The 18,754-nt window shown below is 35.4% G+C and overlaps 3 protein-coding genes across 10 annotated transcripts in view; 2 read left to right on the forward strand and 1 right to left on the reverse strand.

Annotated features, from left to right (window-relative positions):
• LOC123686434 (insulin-like receptor) overlaps positions 1 to 11,398 on the forward strand; it is a 35,016-nt gene extending 23,618 nt beyond the window's left edge. For 3 of the 8 annotated variants that reach the window (XM_045626555.1, XM_045626556.1, XM_045626557.1), the window contains exons 9-17: positions 3,419 to 3,591; positions 3,648 to 3,812; positions 4,026 to 4,230; positions 5,268 to 5,323; positions 5,382 to 5,573; positions 6,595 to 6,731; positions 6,788 to 7,003; positions 7,166 to 7,431; positions 8,688 to 11,398. In XM_045626555.1, coding sequence (XP_045482511.1) covers positions 3,419 to 3,591; positions 3,648 to 3,812; positions 4,026 to 4,230; positions 5,268 to 5,323; positions 5,382 to 5,573; positions 6,595 to 6,731; positions 6,788 to 7,003; positions 7,166 to 7,431; positions 8,688 to 9,702 — 2,425 coding nt within the window. In that variant the 3' untranslated portion in view covers positions 9,703 to 11,398. The remainder of the gene's footprint in view (positions 1 to 3,418; positions 3,592 to 3,647; positions 3,813 to 4,025; positions 4,231 to 5,267; positions 5,324 to 5,381; positions 5,574 to 6,594; positions 6,732 to 6,787; positions 7,004 to 7,165; positions 7,432 to 8,687) is intronic. The other 5 variants (XM_045626558.1, XM_045626560.1, XM_045626559.1 and 2 more) reach the window with 3 other exon arrangements.
• A 157-nt stretch (positions 11,399 to 11,555) lies between these two features.
• LOC123686436 lies at positions 11,556 to 13,885 on the reverse strand. The gene is made up of 3 exons (XM_045626564.1): positions 13,729 to 13,885; positions 12,320 to 13,281; positions 11,556 to 12,267 (listed from the first exon to the last, which is right to left on the reverse strand). Exons 1-3 carry the CDS (start codon positions 13,805 to 13,807, stop codon positions 11,974 to 11,976), a joined length of 1,335 nt encoding a protein of 444 aa, XP_045482520.1. The 5' UTR covers positions 13,808 to 13,885; the 3' UTR covers positions 11,556 to 11,973.
• A 1,078-nt stretch (positions 13,886 to 14,963) lies between these two features.
• Positions 14,964 to 17,908, forward strand: LOC123686103. The gene is made up of 3 exons (XM_045626085.1): positions 14,964 to 15,039; positions 15,244 to 16,205; positions 16,592 to 17,908. The coding sequence occupies exons 1-3, from the start codon at positions 14,964 to 14,966 to the stop codon at positions 16,883 to 16,885; spliced, it is 1,332 nt and encodes a 443-aa protein (XP_045482041.1). The 3' UTR covers positions 16,886 to 17,908.
• The last annotated feature ends 846 nt before the right edge of the window (positions 17,909 to 18,754 follow it).

Below are 18,754 nucleotides of genomic sequence, written 5' to 3' on the forward strand. Positions count from 1 at the left end.
AAAAATGTTGGTTGGCAGAACTGATTTCTTTAAGGCAAATTGATGAATTGACAGATAAAGCCGTGGCGGAAAGTTCGGAGTACCAACATAGAATAATAAAATATAACCATGAAAACTGTGCGTTTCTGATATATTCTCGCACGATTTTGTTCTACAAGATGTGGAAGAATGAACGGAATAACCACAGAATTAGAGAATAGTTATTTATAATACAAGTGCAGAAGGCATTGATATTCTTCCACGAGTTCAAAATTCAAAAACGAGCCACGAAGTGGCGAGTTTTGGAATGAACGAGTGGTAGAATGAGCCTTCTGTACGAGTATTATACATTATTTTCTCTAATTCATTGCATTTTCATTGAAATTAATGAAATATTTCCATAAATATAATTTAGTGATTTTTGCATTGAAAAATGTTGGTTGGCAGAACTGATTTCTTTAAGGCAAATTGATGAATTGACAGATAAAGCCGTGGCGGAAAGTTCGGAGTACCAACATAGAATAATAAAATATAACCATGAAAACTGTGCGTTTCTGATATATTCTCGCACGATTTTGTTCTACAAGATGTGGAAGAATGAACGGAATAACCACAGAATTAGAGAAAATGTTTTTAAATCACTCTTGGACATTCTTCATATTCAAATTATTACTATGCGTTGTTTGCGAAAAATATAATGATTTTTGTGGTAATATATAAAAGAATAACATCAAGATTTGTTATTTTTTGTTTGTTTTTGCCCCCTTCGTTTATTGAGTAGGTGTATTATCGAATCTGAAAGTTGAAAGCATTTTTATGTCGTCAATCATTACGGGAAACATATTTACACTGAAGGATTTAAAAAGTTCGACATTTATGGTATGTCCAGAGATAAATTGTCACGCAATTGAAGCAATGAGAATAGTTATTGCTAGTAAATGTGGTTCTCAAGGTAATTAACAATGTATTTATCGTTTTATTGAGTGACTACTTGAGTTGTGAATCGCGATTGTTTCGACGAATAATGTAAAATAAAGGATACTGCTTACATTCGAACAACGAGAAATACATTTCAGGAGACTATTTTTCGAAATTAATCTATCGATAAAGAACCAAACAGTCATTTATTTCGAGTAGGTGGTGAGATATGCAGTACTCAAGGTTTTCTCGAATTTATGACATCCTCTGTATACTGCATATGCAAATTAATGTTATCGAAATTCTGACCTTCTTGTTCAACGAGAGCACGAGTTACTGTTTCTCATATCAGAACATTCCATCGAATAAGAGATTCGAAATTCAATTATTTTTGTTGCATATTTACTCGTATTCGATTGAATATTTTCTTTATCCGCATCAAATCTCTCCGGAGCCAAAACAAAAGATATCCGCATATTCAATTTCCCTGCAATAGTCCCCCTTTTTGGAATTGAAAAAGCTGGCAAGTGCATCGCGTCTAATATGTCGCTTGACAACTGTGCTGAATAATAAATTTTATCGATCTCGTCTACGAATTTGACGCCAGACAACTTATTTTGCGCGGAAATATCCTTTTGGGGATTATCTGAACCAGTGAATTGAATTCGTCTCAGAAATATAGTCGCATTGGTTCGAAATGAATTCGAAAATTTGATGAAATGATAGACTTCCTTTGAAATAGACAAATTTCAATGCAGAATGTTTTTTTTTCATGATTTGATATTAATTCTTTCATCAAGTAACCCATTTAATTCTTTTAATTTACAAATAACAATTGTTTCGCTACAAAACAGCTTCTTCAGATTTCTCAAATTTTGAATAAGTTATTAAAAATTTGTAAGATGTCAGAAGAAGCAATTGATATTTTCGTAATAAAATAGTTGAAATTAGAAAAATTATATTATAATATTCATGACAAAAAAAATAAATATAACGCACCTTTTCTTTTAAAAAGAAAACGACACGAGATTACAGACGAAATAAAGTTTTTCGATAGAAATGCTCGGGCAGGTCGATTTCTGTTTTGAGGGGGACAACTTAAGATGTAGGTTACGGACGCATAGCGCTTCAACCCTTGCTGCTACAACCCCCACCCCCAATTTTTGAATAGGGAAGATGGGGTGAGTGATACCTCATTTGAAAGGTATTTTTATACTGATTTCAGCACAGTAATTGTTTTTTCATTTTATGCATTAGTTCTCGAAATATTCATGCGTTAGTTAGTTAGGAAGGAAGCCACAGTCATGGTTGTTTTGAAGCTCAAAATGTCGATTTTTCACAAAACACTACAAGTGCCATGAAAACACCACTTCATTTTCAAATACTTAGTTGAGAATATTTCGAGAACTAATGCATAAAATGAAAAAACAATTACTGTGCTGAAATCAGTATAAAAATACCTTTCAAATGAGGTATCAGTCACCCCATCTTCCCTATTCAAAATTTGGGGGTGAGGGTTGTAGTAGCAAGGGTTGAAGCGTTATGCGTCCGTAACCTACATCTTAAGTTGTCCCCCTCGAAACAGAAATCGACCTGTCCGAGCATTTCTATCGAAAAACTTCATTTCGTCTGTAATCTCGTCTGTTTCGTTTTCAAATGGCCACCCTGTATAAAAAAATTACAACATTTAGTCCTTTTTTTGGTTAGTTATTAATATTTTGTCACTATTGGAATTGTATTTCAAGACAAAAAACCGAATATATCATAAAGATATTTATTGTTGTGAGGAAAAAGGACTTAATGTTGTCAATTTTTTTAATGTATTTATATTGGTTATTTTTGTTTAGTGACGATTTAAAAGTGCGTAATATGCTTTCCACAAACGACCAAGAGAACTTCATTCAATGCAAATAGCAATCGACATATTCGAGAAAAACATTCAGACCCAATGATAAAATTTCATGTGGAGTTCCTTGGGTCTTCTAGGGTATTAGAACCAGATTATCGTTCACGCAGATGAAATTTATGGTGTCCTGTATACGACGGAGGATAAGATTCGCAGAATTGTTCTGAAAGAACGTGCATGTTATAGTGATGAAAGATCTTGATGCCGAACAGGTTTCTTTCGAACTAACACTGAGTCACTGTGAATGCTCGCATTGAAAGTATCCAATCGAGTTTTTCATTGGAATAGCAAGCCAATGCATCTCGCCCGCTACTTGTGTTTGTTCTATTCGATTGTTCCAATCTTTGCTCAGCGAATTATTGTCCATTTTTATGCATCGTCTAGACAATATGCAGCTCGGCCGCATAGCAACGGAACAAAGAATGGAAAGGGCGGCTGAAACATCCGACCTTACTTTGTTTGACTTCGTCTCATTCAACAAAGTAGGAGAATGTTTGTTTCTTAACGAAACACCAACTATTTTACCGCGAATTGAATGGTCCAATATATTAACATAATTTTCTTGAATTCTTCACTAGTGGATTGTAATAAAGTTAAAATAATTTCAATTTCTAGATGGCGAGTGGATGATGTCACTATACAGGAGGATCACGAACAAGAAGTTGTTCACCTCTTGACCCATTTGAAACCCTACACACAGTATGCTTTCTACGTGAAGACTTACACAATTGCAAAAGAAAACAATGGAGCACAAAGTAACATAACTTATTTTACAACGAGTCCATCAGGTACGTATCTAACCGTCAGAATTTCAAATTTGCATACTATTGAGCAATTTTTCCAGAACCATCTACTCCTCCAAAGTTGACCGTGACCAGCGACAGCAGTGACTCATTGAAAATAACATGGGCGCCTCCACTAAATCCCAATGGTAACATCACCCATTACATTGTCTGGGGTAAAAAGCAGACCAGCAACATCGACTTCTACAGGAACTTTTGTGAAGATTGTGAGTACAACTCCAGTTTTTGCCATTTTCACAAGATTATATCGAACAAAGTTTAGAGAAATTCATCTACTCCCATCTTGCGTTATGTTTGTCCAAATGGTCATTTGGTAGGTGGATCAATTTCTCTAAACCAATGAATGTTGCATCCTACTCAGATTTACAAATTACGATATGCAGTCAAGATTTTTCTTAAGAAGATTTATATCTCATCAGCTAATTTCATCACGATTGTAGCAGCCCCTACCCATCAGACAACAAGCAGTGAACCACCTCCGAACGTTGATAATTCGAGCAATATCACTAACGGCACCTGCTCCTGCGATGACAAGGGTATGAAAGAAAGCAGCATCAACGAGGAGATCCAGACCGATAGAATTGAGTTTGAGAACGCGCTTCATAACGAAGTGTACATCAGAAAGTAAGCCACCACTACTAACTGTTCCTTTGAAATGAAGAAATACATAATTATTCAATGTAGAAGTCCAAGACGCTTGATTCTTACAAATTAGCTGTTTTAAACCTTTCGACTCTTTTTTTGTAGCTCTTTCATTTTATCTGTCAAAGAGTCTCTTCTTTTTAATATTAGAAATTGAGTTTCACTGCGTAGTTAATCTCTGACATCCTGATCACTTCTTTGACAGAGTTGCAGGCAACTAGCCTTTCCAGCTCGTCATTCAGATGTTGACCCTTTCAAGAATATTCTCGGTCTTTCGTTTCAAGAAAACTGTGACAGTTGCCATTCTAAGTCTCTGTAGAGACTTAGAATTTGGTTTCTTACGAACCACGGCATATTCATTGCAGCTCTTAACAGTTCATTTTCTGTAACTTGAATCTTCTTGATATGGCCTTTGGCTGCATATCTCCATGCTGCCGATTGAAATGTTAGTAGTTGAGGTCTTGCAATTCACTTTGCAATTCTCAGTTTCGTATTTTGGGGCATTTGGCTCTTTTTTATGGATGGGTAAAGTCTGCTCATTGCTGATGTTTGTTTTATTCATAGCGTATTCTATATAGATTTTCCATGTAAGTCTGTCAGACATCTGGTCAGAAAACTGAGCCTTGAGGCACTATTTCTTCTACTTATCTATTTGTAGATACTGAGTCATTCACAGATGTTGATCCATATGCTAGTCCTTCGAGCAGAACTTGGTCGTATGCTCTCTCAACATCTAATTGTACAAGTGCTGTAGTTTGTTGTTCTGAATCTGAATAGGTGGTATCAGAGTTTCTATTTCATCGTTTGGTCTTTTTGCAATGCTTGGCGGCCAATTTGAAAACCACTTTATCTTTATTTATTGAGAAATATACTAATGCGACTTTTATATTCCCGCTAAATATAATAATTTGAGAACTTTGACGAATAACCTATTTCAGTTCTTTTTGAATACGTTCATTTTATCGGCAAAACCTACTATACCTCCCATTGGTGTTAAATTAATCGGTATTCCTTTTCAGACCAATCGAAACCAGAAAGCGTAGAGCTGCTGAGTTCGTTAATTCGACAATTAGAGGTATACACGCTGTCTCATGAAATTTATCAGTGAAATTTATGTTGATGATGATCCTCAGGTGGCGATTTATTCCATAAAGAGGTCCCGTCTCCGCAAACGGAATTGGTGATTAACAATCTGCATCATTTTACATCCTACGAAATCTCTGTACAAGCCTGCCGTAAGAAGGAAGAAGGAAAAGAGGAAGATAGGAATCCCGAGCTGTGCAGCCAAACGAAACAAGAGAACAATGTAAAGACGTTGGTGAAAGGTGAGTTTGAACTTTAGTTTTGTTTTATTTGTTCGATAATGGATCGAGTAAGGATAGAATCCATCAAATATTAGAGCTGGTTGCTCCTAAGTAAGGTATATAACTTTAAGTTGGCATTACTGTTCAATATGGGGACCGATTTAACAGTTGTCAAGTGATTTATTCTCAGTTTGGTATGGCAATTCACCATGAATAGACTCACGCCTGAACAACGCTTGCAAATAGTGCAATTTCATTTCGAAAATAATGGTTCTGTGCGGAATACGTATCGCGCACTACGTCCATTAGCGATGAAGCGCACTTCTGGTTGAATGGCTACGTCAAAAAACAAAACTGCCGCATTTGGAGTGAAGCTAATCCTCAAGTGTATGTCGAAACACCGAACATCCAGAAAAACTGACTGTTTGGTCGCTTTATGGGCTGGTGGAATCATTGGTCCGTACTTCTTCAAAAACGATGATGGCCAGAACGTTACAGTCAATGGTGATCGGTATAGAGCCATGATTACTAACTTTTTCATTCCTGAATTGAACAACCTGATGTCCAGGAGCTGTGGTTCCAACAAGATGGCGCAATATGTCACACAGCTCGTGCCACAATCGATTTATTGAAAGACACGTTTGGTGACCGCCTAATTTCACGTTTTGGACCTGTGAATTGGCCTCCAAGATCTTGTGATTTAACACCGCTAGACTACTTTCTGTGGGGCTATGTAAAGTCATTGGTCTATGCGGATAAGCCACAAACCCTTGACCATTTGGAAGACAACATTCGCTGTGTTATTGCCGATATACGGCCACAAATGTTGGAAAAAGTAATCGAAAATTGGACGTCCAGATTGGACTACATTCGAGCCAGCTGTGGCGGTCATATGCCAGAAATCATATTTAAAATGTAATGCCACAAGATTATCTTGCGGATAAATAAAATTCATGTCAATCGAATAATCCATCATTGTTTTATTGCAATTCAAAGTTCTATAGCTCTAAAAAAACACCCTTTATACAATTTTTGTTCTCAGATGGCGCGGATGATATCAAGAGGATTTACGTTATCAACCAAACGATGGAGAGTGTGACCATCAGATGGGACGATTTGGAAGATCCAAATGGAATGATCTTCAAGTACTTCATCGAGTATAAAAGAAACACAGAGAATGTGAGTTGAAAACAAATTCTAATTCAATCAATAACTAATATGGTGTTTTTCCTAAGGCCAAGCCTTCTGTTAATTGTATTACACACGACGATTGGAAGAAGCAAGGCAGAATATATACCTTGAAGTTGAGTCCTGGCAATTATAGTCTCAGGGTACGCGCAATAACTGCTGGAAGTTTTGGGAAGTATTCTCCTTATGCCTTTTTTGTGATAAAAGAACCCAGCAAATTCACCGTTTTAATCATGAGTATTGTTCTACCTCTATTTGTGATGGTAAGTATACAACAACAAATCAAGGACAGGCTAAAAGTGCTTCTTTCACAAAACTAGCAATTCACCAGAAGTGCTGTATCATTTTCAATAGCTTGTTCCTGGTTTTTCCCATATATATATTATTTGTTTAATAGTGAAAGTTGTTAACCATTTTTATTTCAGGGTTTGCTGACGATATTCTTGTGTTATAAAAAGCAGAAAATGCAGAAAAACGGTCCTGGAATATTAGTTCCTACAATCAATCCTGAATATATGCCAACTGTGTATGTCCCTGACGAGTGGGAAATACCAAGAAAAAATGTTGAATTGAAGACTGAATTGGGACAGGGTAGTTTTGGTATGGTTTATGAAGGAAAAGTATTCGATATAAGAGGAATTGCCGAGATGAAATGTGCCGTTAAGACCGTAAATGATAATTCTACGGATAGGTGGGTTTTATCCATGTTGTATTATAAAATATATCATCTCGATTTTTTTTTTACCAACGTCCCTTGGACAGTTTCAGTTTCATCTATTATATTTCTAATTCTTCATTAAAAATGCCTTGCTTTGCGATTGATAATTTTTCTCGCTGCATGATATTCATGAAAAATTTAATACAGAACTTCAGGGTACACTGAATTTTATACGTTTACTTTCAATAGCTCTTTGACGACAAAGGGAATGCCGTTATTGAATAATAACAGCGTTTTCAATACTTGCCGAAGTTGTTTGAAACGCTGAGCGTATAGAGTTTTGAGAAAACTGATATACTCACAATTTCATCGTATTTTTCATTTTCATCCTGCATATTAATTAAACACAAAAAAACATAAGAATGCATTCTATGGTTACTGCTCGATGGCATGAACTTCAGTTCTTCAACTAGATTAACATTGAATGCTTACATGTCAGGATCAACAACATGATAAATTTCAAAACGCATAATTTTCAAACAAATTATAACTCAAAATTATTGGGAAAGTTGAAAAGTTTTTAAATTTAATTAATAAAATTCAGTGATGATGCTGAAAGAAGTAAGAGGGTTGTAAATAAAAACTTATTAATGGATGTTTGCTGAAATTTGAATTTTTATTGAATAAGTATATGAGGTGCGCCAAGAAAACCTTCTCAGATAAAGCTCCAAAAAATACTCGACCTGTCCATCATAAATATCAATTTAGAGATGGTCAGTTTTCTCTGGACAACTCACGCTGCGGCAATCATATCTTCAGTCCTAAACGAACGATCTAATCGAAAGTCCTGAATTTAAAGTCGTTTCTATTGAAGATGAATGATCTAGCGATAGAAACTCTGATAGGTTTTGAGGATCGATAAATAAATAGACCAAACAAGAAAAAAAAACGTTGAGAGGGGTTTATACCATGTGGCATTTCGTGATCTGCCAAAGTGTAACTACTCCTCTCCTTTCAGCGTTTTTGAGCAATCCCAAACGTTCCTCTGATTAACCGTCGTTTTCTACCTCATGTAAGAATTCAAAATACTTATTTTGAACCGACCGCTGAAACTGTAAATGACATTAATTTATTCACCCGACCAAAAAAGATTAATTGTTATGGGCAACTCTTCAGGTCTATTTGGCGCACCTTAAAAGAGATGATATAAAATTAGGTTTGTTGATCCAGATCAGCTTGATTTCATTCATTTGTCACCGCAAAAGAAACTTAAAAAATAGTTAGCTTAGCTCTTTATATTGCAGAGAACGTCTAGAATTTCTGAACGAGGCATCAGTCATGAAGGGCTTCGATACGGCGCATGTGGTTAAACTGCTCGGTGTCGTGTCGCAAGGCCAACCTACGTTTGTAGTTATGGAATTAATGGCGAATGGCGATTTAAAATCATATCTCAGGTCGCAAAGGCCAGATTCCGATAGCTTCACGCCGAACGGAAGACATTCCCCCACCCTTAAGCAAATCCTGCAGATGGCCATCGAAATAGCAGACGGAATGGCTTATTTGTCCGCTAAGAAATTCGTGCACAGAGACTTAGCAGCGAGGAACTGCATGGTTTCCGAGAACTTAGTTGTTAAAATCGGCGACTTCGGCATGACACGTGATATTTACGAAACTGATTACTATCGAAAAGGGACTAAAGGACTCCTGCCGGTCAGATGGATGGCTCCAGAGAGCCTCAAAGACGGAGTTTTCACGAGTAGCAGCGACGTTTGGAGCTACGGCGTTGTCCTATGGGAGATGGCAACGCTGGCTTCGCAGCCTTACCAAGGCTTATCGAACGATCAAGTTTTAAGGTACGTTATAGACGGAGGAGTGATGGAACGGCCAGAGAATTGCCCAGACAAGCTGTACACTTTGATGAGGTTTTGCTGGCAGCACAAAGCGTCGGCTCGACCGTCATTCTTGAAGCTGTGCTCACTGCTGTTGGAAGACGCCAGTCCAGGGTTTGCAGAAGTGTCGTTTTATCACAGTTCGGCCGGACTAGAAGCTCGCACTTCCCGTCCAACCCCGTCACCCTCGCAAGATGATCCCAGCACGCCACTGAGGCCTAAAGAAGACACGGCCGATAATTTGTCCTTGACGAATTCCAATCAGGATTCGGATATCGAGTTGGATATCGAATCCGGTACTCATATTAACTTTCCCAGTATTAATAATTACGACTGCAAAGACAGTGTTACTACTACAGCTAACGGTTATTTAAGTGGCTGTCCAACAAATGGTGTGGCAACGACGCAGTGCTAGTTGTTGGGTACATATCATATTTCAAGTATTTCTTGAGGTCTGACTAGGTTACTCATAAAATTGTGAATCCTCAAGTCCAGTCAAACTATGTATATCTCTACCATCTCAGCTTTACAGCAGCAACATTATACCTATATGTACATAATAAGTGTAACAACTTTTCTGAACAACCTTAAAATCTGACGATATTTATCGATACTTTGGCTGGACTATGAACCTTACGTCTTTTTCTATCATTCTGAATGCAGAAAAATTCTATTCTTCTCAAGCAGCTTGAACCAGTGAAAAGCTTTAAGTGCATGACCTCTTTCTGTGAATAAGATGTTTGAATTTCAAGTTATAAATGAAAACTATAATTTTATTTTCAGTGGGAAACAACCATAACGGCTGAGAAAATGCTAAAATTTAACTCACATAGCCTCTTCCTGATAGTTCCTATATTTTCATATCACTAGAGGCGGCTAAAGAGGAAATTGAATTGAGGTTTCCTTTTGATTTATCCCTTCTCACTACTAAGTAGTTTGTAATATCAGTATAGACAGTAACGCTGCAGTTTAGAACAGCGAATTGAAGAGCATATTAATCATTGTAAGGAGCTTAAATGAGTACACACATTCAGCACTCAAATATTAAATGACCCGGTAGGTCCTCGTGGTATTCACTCGCCGAATGTTAGGTTTTGCTTCTTTTTGTTTTCAAGGACAAAACAACGATTCCGTTTTATTATTTCAGTGTATCTTTGAACAATCCTGTGCCTATTGGCAGATGTTCTCATTGTTCATGTTGGAAAGTTTTCATCTGGCAGAAGATTCTAGTTTTCGGAAAAAGACGTAGGGAGTTCTAAAAACCTTCTGTTCGAATTACCAAAGATACATTTATTTATGGAATTGCTACGCTGAATTTTCAAGTTTTCTGGTTGATCAAGTGTAGCTTTCGATGATTTTTTTTGAAATAATAGGAAGACGTTTAGGCCGTTCAAAGTGACATCATTTTCTTTTATTATGTCGAAAAATTCACGTAATCGAAACGACCATTTCATTGTGTATATTCCTCTGTAGAATAAAATATCATACGTCTCTATTCCTTATCATCCCCTAATTCATATATTTTTTCGAACATAACATTCATGCGAAATTTTGATTATGTGAATTGATATATTAACAAGAAAATTTGAATGGTGTGGTGCAGCATCCATGGTTCAAACAGCGCAAATTTTTTTTGTATTTGCCAATTTTTTTTTGAGGTATGGACTGAATGCTATACTTTCGAAATACTTGATTGATTGATTGGTTCTGTTTTGAAACTTGATTACGTATGTGCTTTTTACCATGCAAGACTAGTCTATTATTTTTTTATATCTATGGATACTCTAGATTAAGATAATTGTCTAATTACTGATATTTATGTATGCTAACCATTGAACTAAAATTGCCTTATTAAATGAAGATTGTGTTTGGAAACCTCTTATTAGCAAATAATGAGAATATTTTGTATTGTACCCTGAACGATACATCTCAGCCTGACTTTTGAGTTCCTCTTATTTACAGATACAACTAATTGACTATATGTATTAGTCTGATTTAAGTTTCCATTGTATCTATTGATTTCTTATTTATATTTTCAATTGAATATTTTGTACTGTGTAAAATAATGTAAATTCAACTATTATTTTGTATGAATAAATTAAATTATTAGATATCATCTTTTACTTTCTCTTGACAAATCCCAACAAAAAAGTTAACTTTCCCTTCAACGATATCATAAAGAGTTTTTTAGAAATTTCATCAAACTCACAGATGAATAGCTTTTGAGAAGAAATTATAGAATTGATCATTGCTTAAAGATAGGAAACATTTAGATTTGAACAGTTTAATGATTCCAAATTGGAAATCCATTTATATTGATAGATATTTAATCTTAACAATTAAAATAGGAATATATTTCAATACACGCTGCCAATATTTTGTTAAAAGTTCGTATGTTCTTGAAATGCAATGTCTTGTAGTTATAAGGGTATTGCATATATTTGAGCCATTAAGCTCAAGCATGAGAGCCTCTTAGATCAATAACATTCACGCCAAAATTTGATTCGAAAGTATCATTTGATTTGGAGAAAACTTTTCAGATTTGAGAACCACAAGAGTGAACTATAACAAAATAAACAGGCCATATTAGTAGGTTAGCCTGTCGGCAAAAAGATGTCGCTGTTGTAGGGATAATTCTCTAGATGGATTCTACTACAAGTTCTAATTCAATTACTGAATAATATGTTCAGATCAAATTGAGCGATTCTGGATTATTGATCTTATCGGCATTCTCAATGATCAAACTCTTGATATTCACTTGATTGAGCGCCTCTTGAATTCTGGTTCTCACTGGACCTTCTAAAGCATCCATGATTTGATAACGAATCAAATTTGGCATTACGTTTATTCCCAATTCGACCAAGTAATCCAAAGATCCTGTACCATCGAACCGAAGTTGTATGTTACCAAGTTCTAATTGTATGTCTTCCAGTCTTGGTGGAAAATCAGTGTTCGTTGACTGACTGGCGTTAACTTTGATCTGTAAGAAGTTGAAACAGAACTCGAATGTCTTCAATTGTTCATGAACTTACCGTGAAGTATTCTACTGTGAATTCTACCCTTCCTTGCTTTCCTATGATACCAGCAATTAGTGATAGCTCCCAGTTACTAACACCTCTGAGTTTTTGGGTGCCACCTTCGAAGAAACCATAAATGGTACCATTCTTGAATTCAACCAAAACATCGCCGCTTCTATAAACTGAAGATAAGCCATAGATTTTGGTATTTCTCATATAAACATCGAAAATACCAATAGTGTTGTTGTAGTCTGGGGCTACATAAGGTTCGTAATTTCTTTTTCTTATTTCTTGTCGGAACATCACGAAAACTTGATCAAAAGGTGCAATAGAATTTGGGAATGTTATTGATAGCTTCTTAATTTCCTTGTTAACATCCGCTCTGACGTTATTGTTCACTTCAGACAGTATGAATGGTTTTATAGATTTGAACAGAGAATCACCAACTGAGTTTATAACCCCTTGAAACATCGAGGCGAAAAATCCTAAATTTTCGAAATTCATCGTTATGTCTTTGAAACCGATGTCCATGTTGATTTCTTGAGCTGACAATTTGCCGTCTCTTTCAACTTTCATACTAGCTACTGCTTCAACTGAGACGTTCTTCATCTTGACAGTGAAGGGTCCTTTTGCTGATGTGAAGAAGGATGACAATGTATAGTTTCCAAAGGTATTTAATTCGCCTATATCAAGAGCAACATCGACAATCATTTTCGCAATATTTGCTTTCATGTGTCTCAAACGGAATTTCTTCAAACCGTATATTTTTACGTTCTGGAAATTCATTTTTCCTATTTTGAACCTGTGGGAAAATGGTGGCACTGCTAGGGGATCAGGTATGGGAGCTCCTGGCACACCCACCGGATCACGCTGTTTGTAATGCTCGAGAATTGTTAAAATTTGTGCTGTTATGTTTTGCTTCATAAATGGTTGCTTTGGTGTGGCTAGCTGTTTATTGAGGTGTAAAGAGGGCCCAGCTGTTAAAGGAAATTGCAATTTCAATTTCTCAAACGACAATTGATCAATTATCTAATACACTCATATGACGTAGGAATAATATCTACTAGGTACCTACAATGTTTTTTTTGAATTATGAGTATCATACTATTTGGAGAACATAGCTAAAACATTTCTGTATTCAACATATTGGAGTTACTAGAATTTTAAAGCTATTCATAATTGAAAGACACACTCATAGATGAATATCACAATTTGAAGAGTACTCAGCGAATTACTGATTAGATCATAATTTCCAAATGTCTAGAAGTGATTTTTCCTGTTTGTTTCAAAATGCTTAACTGAAGTTATCAGTAAAATACAACATAGATAAATGTGTGACATGTTGAAAATACCAAAGATGATGAATAAAAATTTGCTATTTTTAAAATATTGTATTGTCATATTGAAGAAACCATGCAATTTACCTGGAATGCCATCCCCATTACACCCAAAAAGAAATATAACAGCTAGGGCACAAATTGAAACGATTATTCTGTTAGCCATATCAGGACTGCAATGAACCAGCCTGTTCGAAACAACACACAATTGTGATGAGTTCAATTTAATTCAAAGAAGTCAAAGTTCATACTGTGCTGCCTTATCGGCAATATGACGCTACATAATCTCTACAGAGTGTAATATATCTCGATATTGATTACGAAGGATCAATCTAAGAAATCCGACACTTTCTTCAGTTGGACATTATTATAAAACACCACAAGGTAATGTCCCGGGCCTAACCCCAAAAACCCTAATTTTTTTTTATTTTTAAATAGACTTGATTCGTCAACATATCCAAATTCAAGGGTGATACATGTACTCTAACTTTTCAATTCCTTTTCAATAGAAAGATAAGAGCCAAATTTTCTTGCCCTCTACTGATTTTCAGCTCGTCTGTTTTTGTTTTCCGAATTAAACTAGATTTGCAGGTAGCAGGATTCTTATGTCCGTTGTGAAAATATGTGCTCAAAGTATCGTTAGTCCTGAAGTTTTTCTATTAAAGAACTTATGAGTGAAAGTTTCGAGGAATTCTTCAACTTTTAATAGTTTGCGTATACTTTCAAACTGCGATATTCAATTTGAACAGGGTAAGGGATGCAAATGTCGCTTCAACTTTTCGCGTTTGGAAGGGAACCTTTGACTGGAAAAAAATGAGTCGAAATTGCAAATGAAATTGATTCATTTTTCGAAAATTCATCCACGAGTAGGATTTTATGAATTTTATAATATTTCAAAATCGAAATTATCTACCTACTATTTGTTTGGAGGCATAACGAAATATTAAACCAGAATTTTGAATTTTTATACAATATACCATATCTCTTTCGGATGAAACAAAAAATGTTTTCATTTATCTCCCAATATCGCTATCTTCAATTTCCTCAATTAAGATTTCATTCAATTCTTGAATTTTGACTGATAAGCCTACATACCACTGAATTATAGGTTCTATTGTTCTTGTGGTCAACTGATTATACCGAAGAAGATAAACGGAATACTATTGATAATATCACTTCTTCATGAAACATATCTAAGGTATACAACTCGAAAATAGCTAGTATCATATATCCAGATTAGTTTACTCTCATCATGACTTTGGACTACGTTGAATTGAATAGTATTAGTTGTATTCAACAGGCTTGTTCATAACGGCTTTACAATGCCTACATTTAGAATGGTAGTTTATGTTCCTCTTATACTTGTGTTATTGATCAAGAACAGCATTGTCCATTCAGGTAAGCCTATGTTCATTAATAAATAAATTCTGAAGAACGAATTCTCAAAAACATAAGTAGATTTCACTCATTTTCAGTTTCGTGTGTTGTTCAAATTTTATACCGTAAATATTATAATGAATTCAGTAGAAGCAATAAAAAATGTTCTCCTTTCTCTTTCGATCTGTTGTATTTCTAGTTTTTGTAGATTTGTGTTTTTTCCAGATCAATCAGAAGAATCTTACACAACCGAGATAATTCCACAGGAAGATTTTTTATCCGGAAGAAATATCTCAGATGATATTCTATTAATACTCGATCATTATAAGCAGAATGATCCTGTGGGATTGCCTGGAGCCGCGGTACCTGATCCACTTTCAGTGCCGTCATTTTCCCACAAGTTCCAAATAGGAAGAATGCATTTTGAAAATGTGAAAATATACGGTTTGAAAAAGTTCAGGATAAATTTCATGAAAGCCAACTTGGCTAAAATGACCGCCGATGTTGCTGTTGATATCGGTCAACTTGAAATCCATGGCAACTACACTCTGTCCTCCTTCTTCACATCAGCAGATGGACCCTTCACTGTTAAAGTAGAAAATGTGTCTATTGAAGCAATTGCTTCTATGGATGTCCAACGTGACGGCAAGTTAGAGGCTCAAGAAATAAATATGGATGTTAAATTCGAGGACATCAATGTGAATTTCGAAAATCTAGGATTTTTTGCGTCGATGTTTCAAGGCATCATTAACACTGTTGGCGATTCTCTTTTCAACTCAATGAAACCTTTCATCCTATCTGAAGTGAACGATAATATAAGAGCAGATGTCAATGAAGAAATAAGGAAACTGCCAGTGACCTTCCCAAATTCTATATCACCTTTCGATCAAATTTTCCTGATGTTCAGACAAGAAATTAGAAATAAGAATTTGGATCCCTATACTGCACCAGATCATACCAGTATGGTCGGCGTTTTTGATTTATTCTTGAGAAATATCAAAATTCAAGGTTTGTCTACAGTTCACAGAAGTGGTGACGCCCTTGTCGAATTTAGAAATGGTTCTATATTAGGATTTTTCGAAGGAGGGACCCAAAAATTGAAAGGTGTTGGCAGTTGGGAATTATCTCTCATTACTGGATTCATAGGAAAAACAGGAATGGTAGAATTCACTATTGACCACTTCACGGTGAGTAAAAACAAGATTCAGTAGGTACTAATTTTAAAATGTAAAGCATATGTCTATTTTAACATCCCGAATTTTTTGGATTATTTAAAAAAAAATCTTTACTTCTTTTTATTCATGACTTTTTACTTTAATACTCACTTAGAGAACTTATGAATATAATTCCAATGCAAAAGAATGGGTTTCCACAAATTTGTGTTGTTTTAACATCGAGTATTCATTTCCATATTGCTGAAGATTTTTCTGTGAATTCGAAATGTTAGACATAAATTCGGCCGACTCAGAAGCACTAGATAATTGTGCAAACTGAACAATCACGTAAGAAAAACCTGGCGTTCTTTCATTCGCTTTGTTCGTCTATAATTAATAATCCTGTAATTTTCTCACAGGTCAAAGTGAACGTCAGTCAGTCACTGAATACAGATTTTCCACCAAGTTTAGAAGATATTCAGCTAGAGTTGGGAAATCTTCAGATACGTTTGGACGGAGCAGGCTCCTTAGATTACTTAGTGGAACTAGGCATAAATGTAATGCCCAATCTGATTCGTTACCAAGTTATGAATGCCCTAGAAGTCCCAGTGAAGAACAGAATACAAGAGGCCCTAGATCAAGTGAATATTAGGTATTTGATACAGGAGAACGCGGATAGAATAAACAATCCCAGTTCCCTGAATTTTCTCTAGTTCCACAGGATTTAAGAGACTCACTTCATAAAAATGCTTTCTGCTGTATCAGATAATTTTCTCTGAACAATCCACGCACGCTACAAAAATATTCTACAGTTCAGCTCAATTTCCTAATCGAATTATACGAATTATATTTTTTTTTATATTGAATGGATCGGAACTGAAAAAAAGTGTAGATTTTTTTTGTCCTGGAAATGTTTAATGAGTCCAGTGCAGCCTGGGTATCGGTGTTGGCAACGAATGTAGTAAAAAGGGTAGTCTGTTGACGTATCCAATACGATATATTGCGGAGGCAGACGGAAATTCAAAAAAGCCAGCAGGAGCGTACATGTCCTCCATTAAAAAAAAAAAAAAAAAACTATGTGAATCAAAATTTAAATTCAATTGAACTGCTGATGCATTCGAATATTTATATGAACCGAACAATTCGCAATTGGGTGTCCCGAGGCGCAAAAATGGAAAGGACAAACAGTAGTAGACAGCGATAATTACTCAGACGTTGTAAGAGAGTTCTTGAAAATTTGTTAAGCACTTACCTCATTTTAGATGCTAGGCAGTCAACACATTCAACTCCTAATTTTCGGCTGATTGTATCCAAAATTTTATACTTCTGTGAACTGCGATTTATTGCAGAAAAAATTTGCTTCAACAAATGTAACCTAGAGAAAAATAAGAAATATTAGCATCTGTTTGATCGATACCAACATGTATTAAATAGCAATTCAATTATCCTAAAATGAAGTAGGATTGATTAAAAATTGATTTGTTCCTGTAAATATTGATATCTCCGATGAATATATTAACCACTATCGAATTATAAATGTAGGTATTTAATCAATCATGAATGTAGTCTGATGAATTACTATGTTTCATGACATTATTTGTATCGAATTCCACTTGATTCTCATTCATGTTTTGTTACTATTCATACTTTATTTATATCCTTATTATTTTATTACTCGTGTAATACTGAACTATGTATTTTGTTATAATTAAATTGATGTTTTTCTACAAGTTATTGTTCTGCACTGATACACTAGGTCTAGTAATCTGATCTTCAGACATGAGATCGAATGTATACAGGTTGATTCACCGGAATGGCTTATTAGACGTTTATGAAAAACTGATCCAATTTTGAGCTGTAAATCTGCTGGAAATTTGCATATTTTCAGATCTCTTCAACTTCCGGTTATATAGGAAACAGCCTGATACTTCCTTATTTCAAATAGCACACCCAGTATATTATTGCATCATTAGATAGCTTTTTTGATTTCGGAAATATGCCATACTTTGGGTAAAAACTCAATGGTTCATGAGTTAATGGAATCCTTATGAAAAAAATGGTGGCGAAGAGGACTGACATATTTTTGGCAGAATTTTTTTTTCGGTTCTGTTTTTCAAAAGAATTCCATTAACTCATGAACCGTTGAGTTATTACCCAAGGTATGGCATATTGCTGAAATTGTTGTCAGAAAAGCTATCTAATGATGCAATAATATATTGGGTGTGCCATTTGAAATGAGTGAGTAGCAGTCTGTTTCCGGTATAACCGGAAGTTGTAGTGAACTGAAGAGATCTTAAGGGGAAAGATCATCGTCTCAAACCTCAATATGCAAATTTTCAGCTCGAAATTTTGATTAGTTTTCTATAACCGTCTAATAGGCCGTCCCGATGAATCACCCTGTATATGTATTGTAGAATCTTGAATTGAGGTGGTGAATAGTTGAACATCTGGTGATTTATTGAATGAATTTTGGTGATGGTTTGCAGTCTTAAAAGAGAACGTAAAAAAGAAGAATCCTGCAAACTACGCCACTGTTGAACCTGCTGGGTAACCTTCCCCACTTCTTCAAGATGATGAGCGAA

This window comes from Harmonia axyridis, chromosome X (genome assembly GCF_914767665.1).
Source record: "Harmonia axyridis chromosome X, icHarAxyr1.1, whole genome shotgun sequence".
NCBI classification, from domain to species: domain Eukaryota; kingdom Metazoa; phylum Arthropoda; class Insecta; order Coleoptera; family Coccinellidae; genus Harmonia; species Harmonia axyridis.

Excerpts from the sequence above, each read along its gene's own strand:
- LOC123686103 (XM_045626085.1), top strand. The coding sequence starts at position 14,964 with ATGCCTACATTTAGAATGGTAGTTTATGTTCCTCTTATACTTGTGTTA. Across the intron at positions 15,040-15,243 it reads GAACAGCATTGTCCATTCAG|ATCAATCAGAAGAATCTTAC; the intron begins GTAAGCCTATGT and ends TGTTTTTTCCAG. Across the intron at positions 16,206-16,591 it reads TCACTATTGACCACTTCACG|GTCAAAGTGAACGTCAGTCA; the intron begins GTGAGTAAAAAC and ends ATTTTCTCACAG.
- LOC123686436 (XM_045626564.1), bottom strand. The coding sequence starts at position 13,807 with ATGGCTAACAGAATAATCGTTTCAATTTGTGCCCTAGCTGTTATATTT. Across the intron at positions 13,282-13,728 it reads TAATGGGGATGGCATTCCAG|CTGGGCCCTCTTTACACCTC; the intron begins GTAAATTGCATG and ends TTCCTTTAACAG. Across the intron at positions 12,268-12,319 it reads TCACAGTAGAATACTTCACG|ATCAAAGTTAACGCCAGTCA; the intron begins GTAAGTTCATGA and ends AACTTCTTACAG.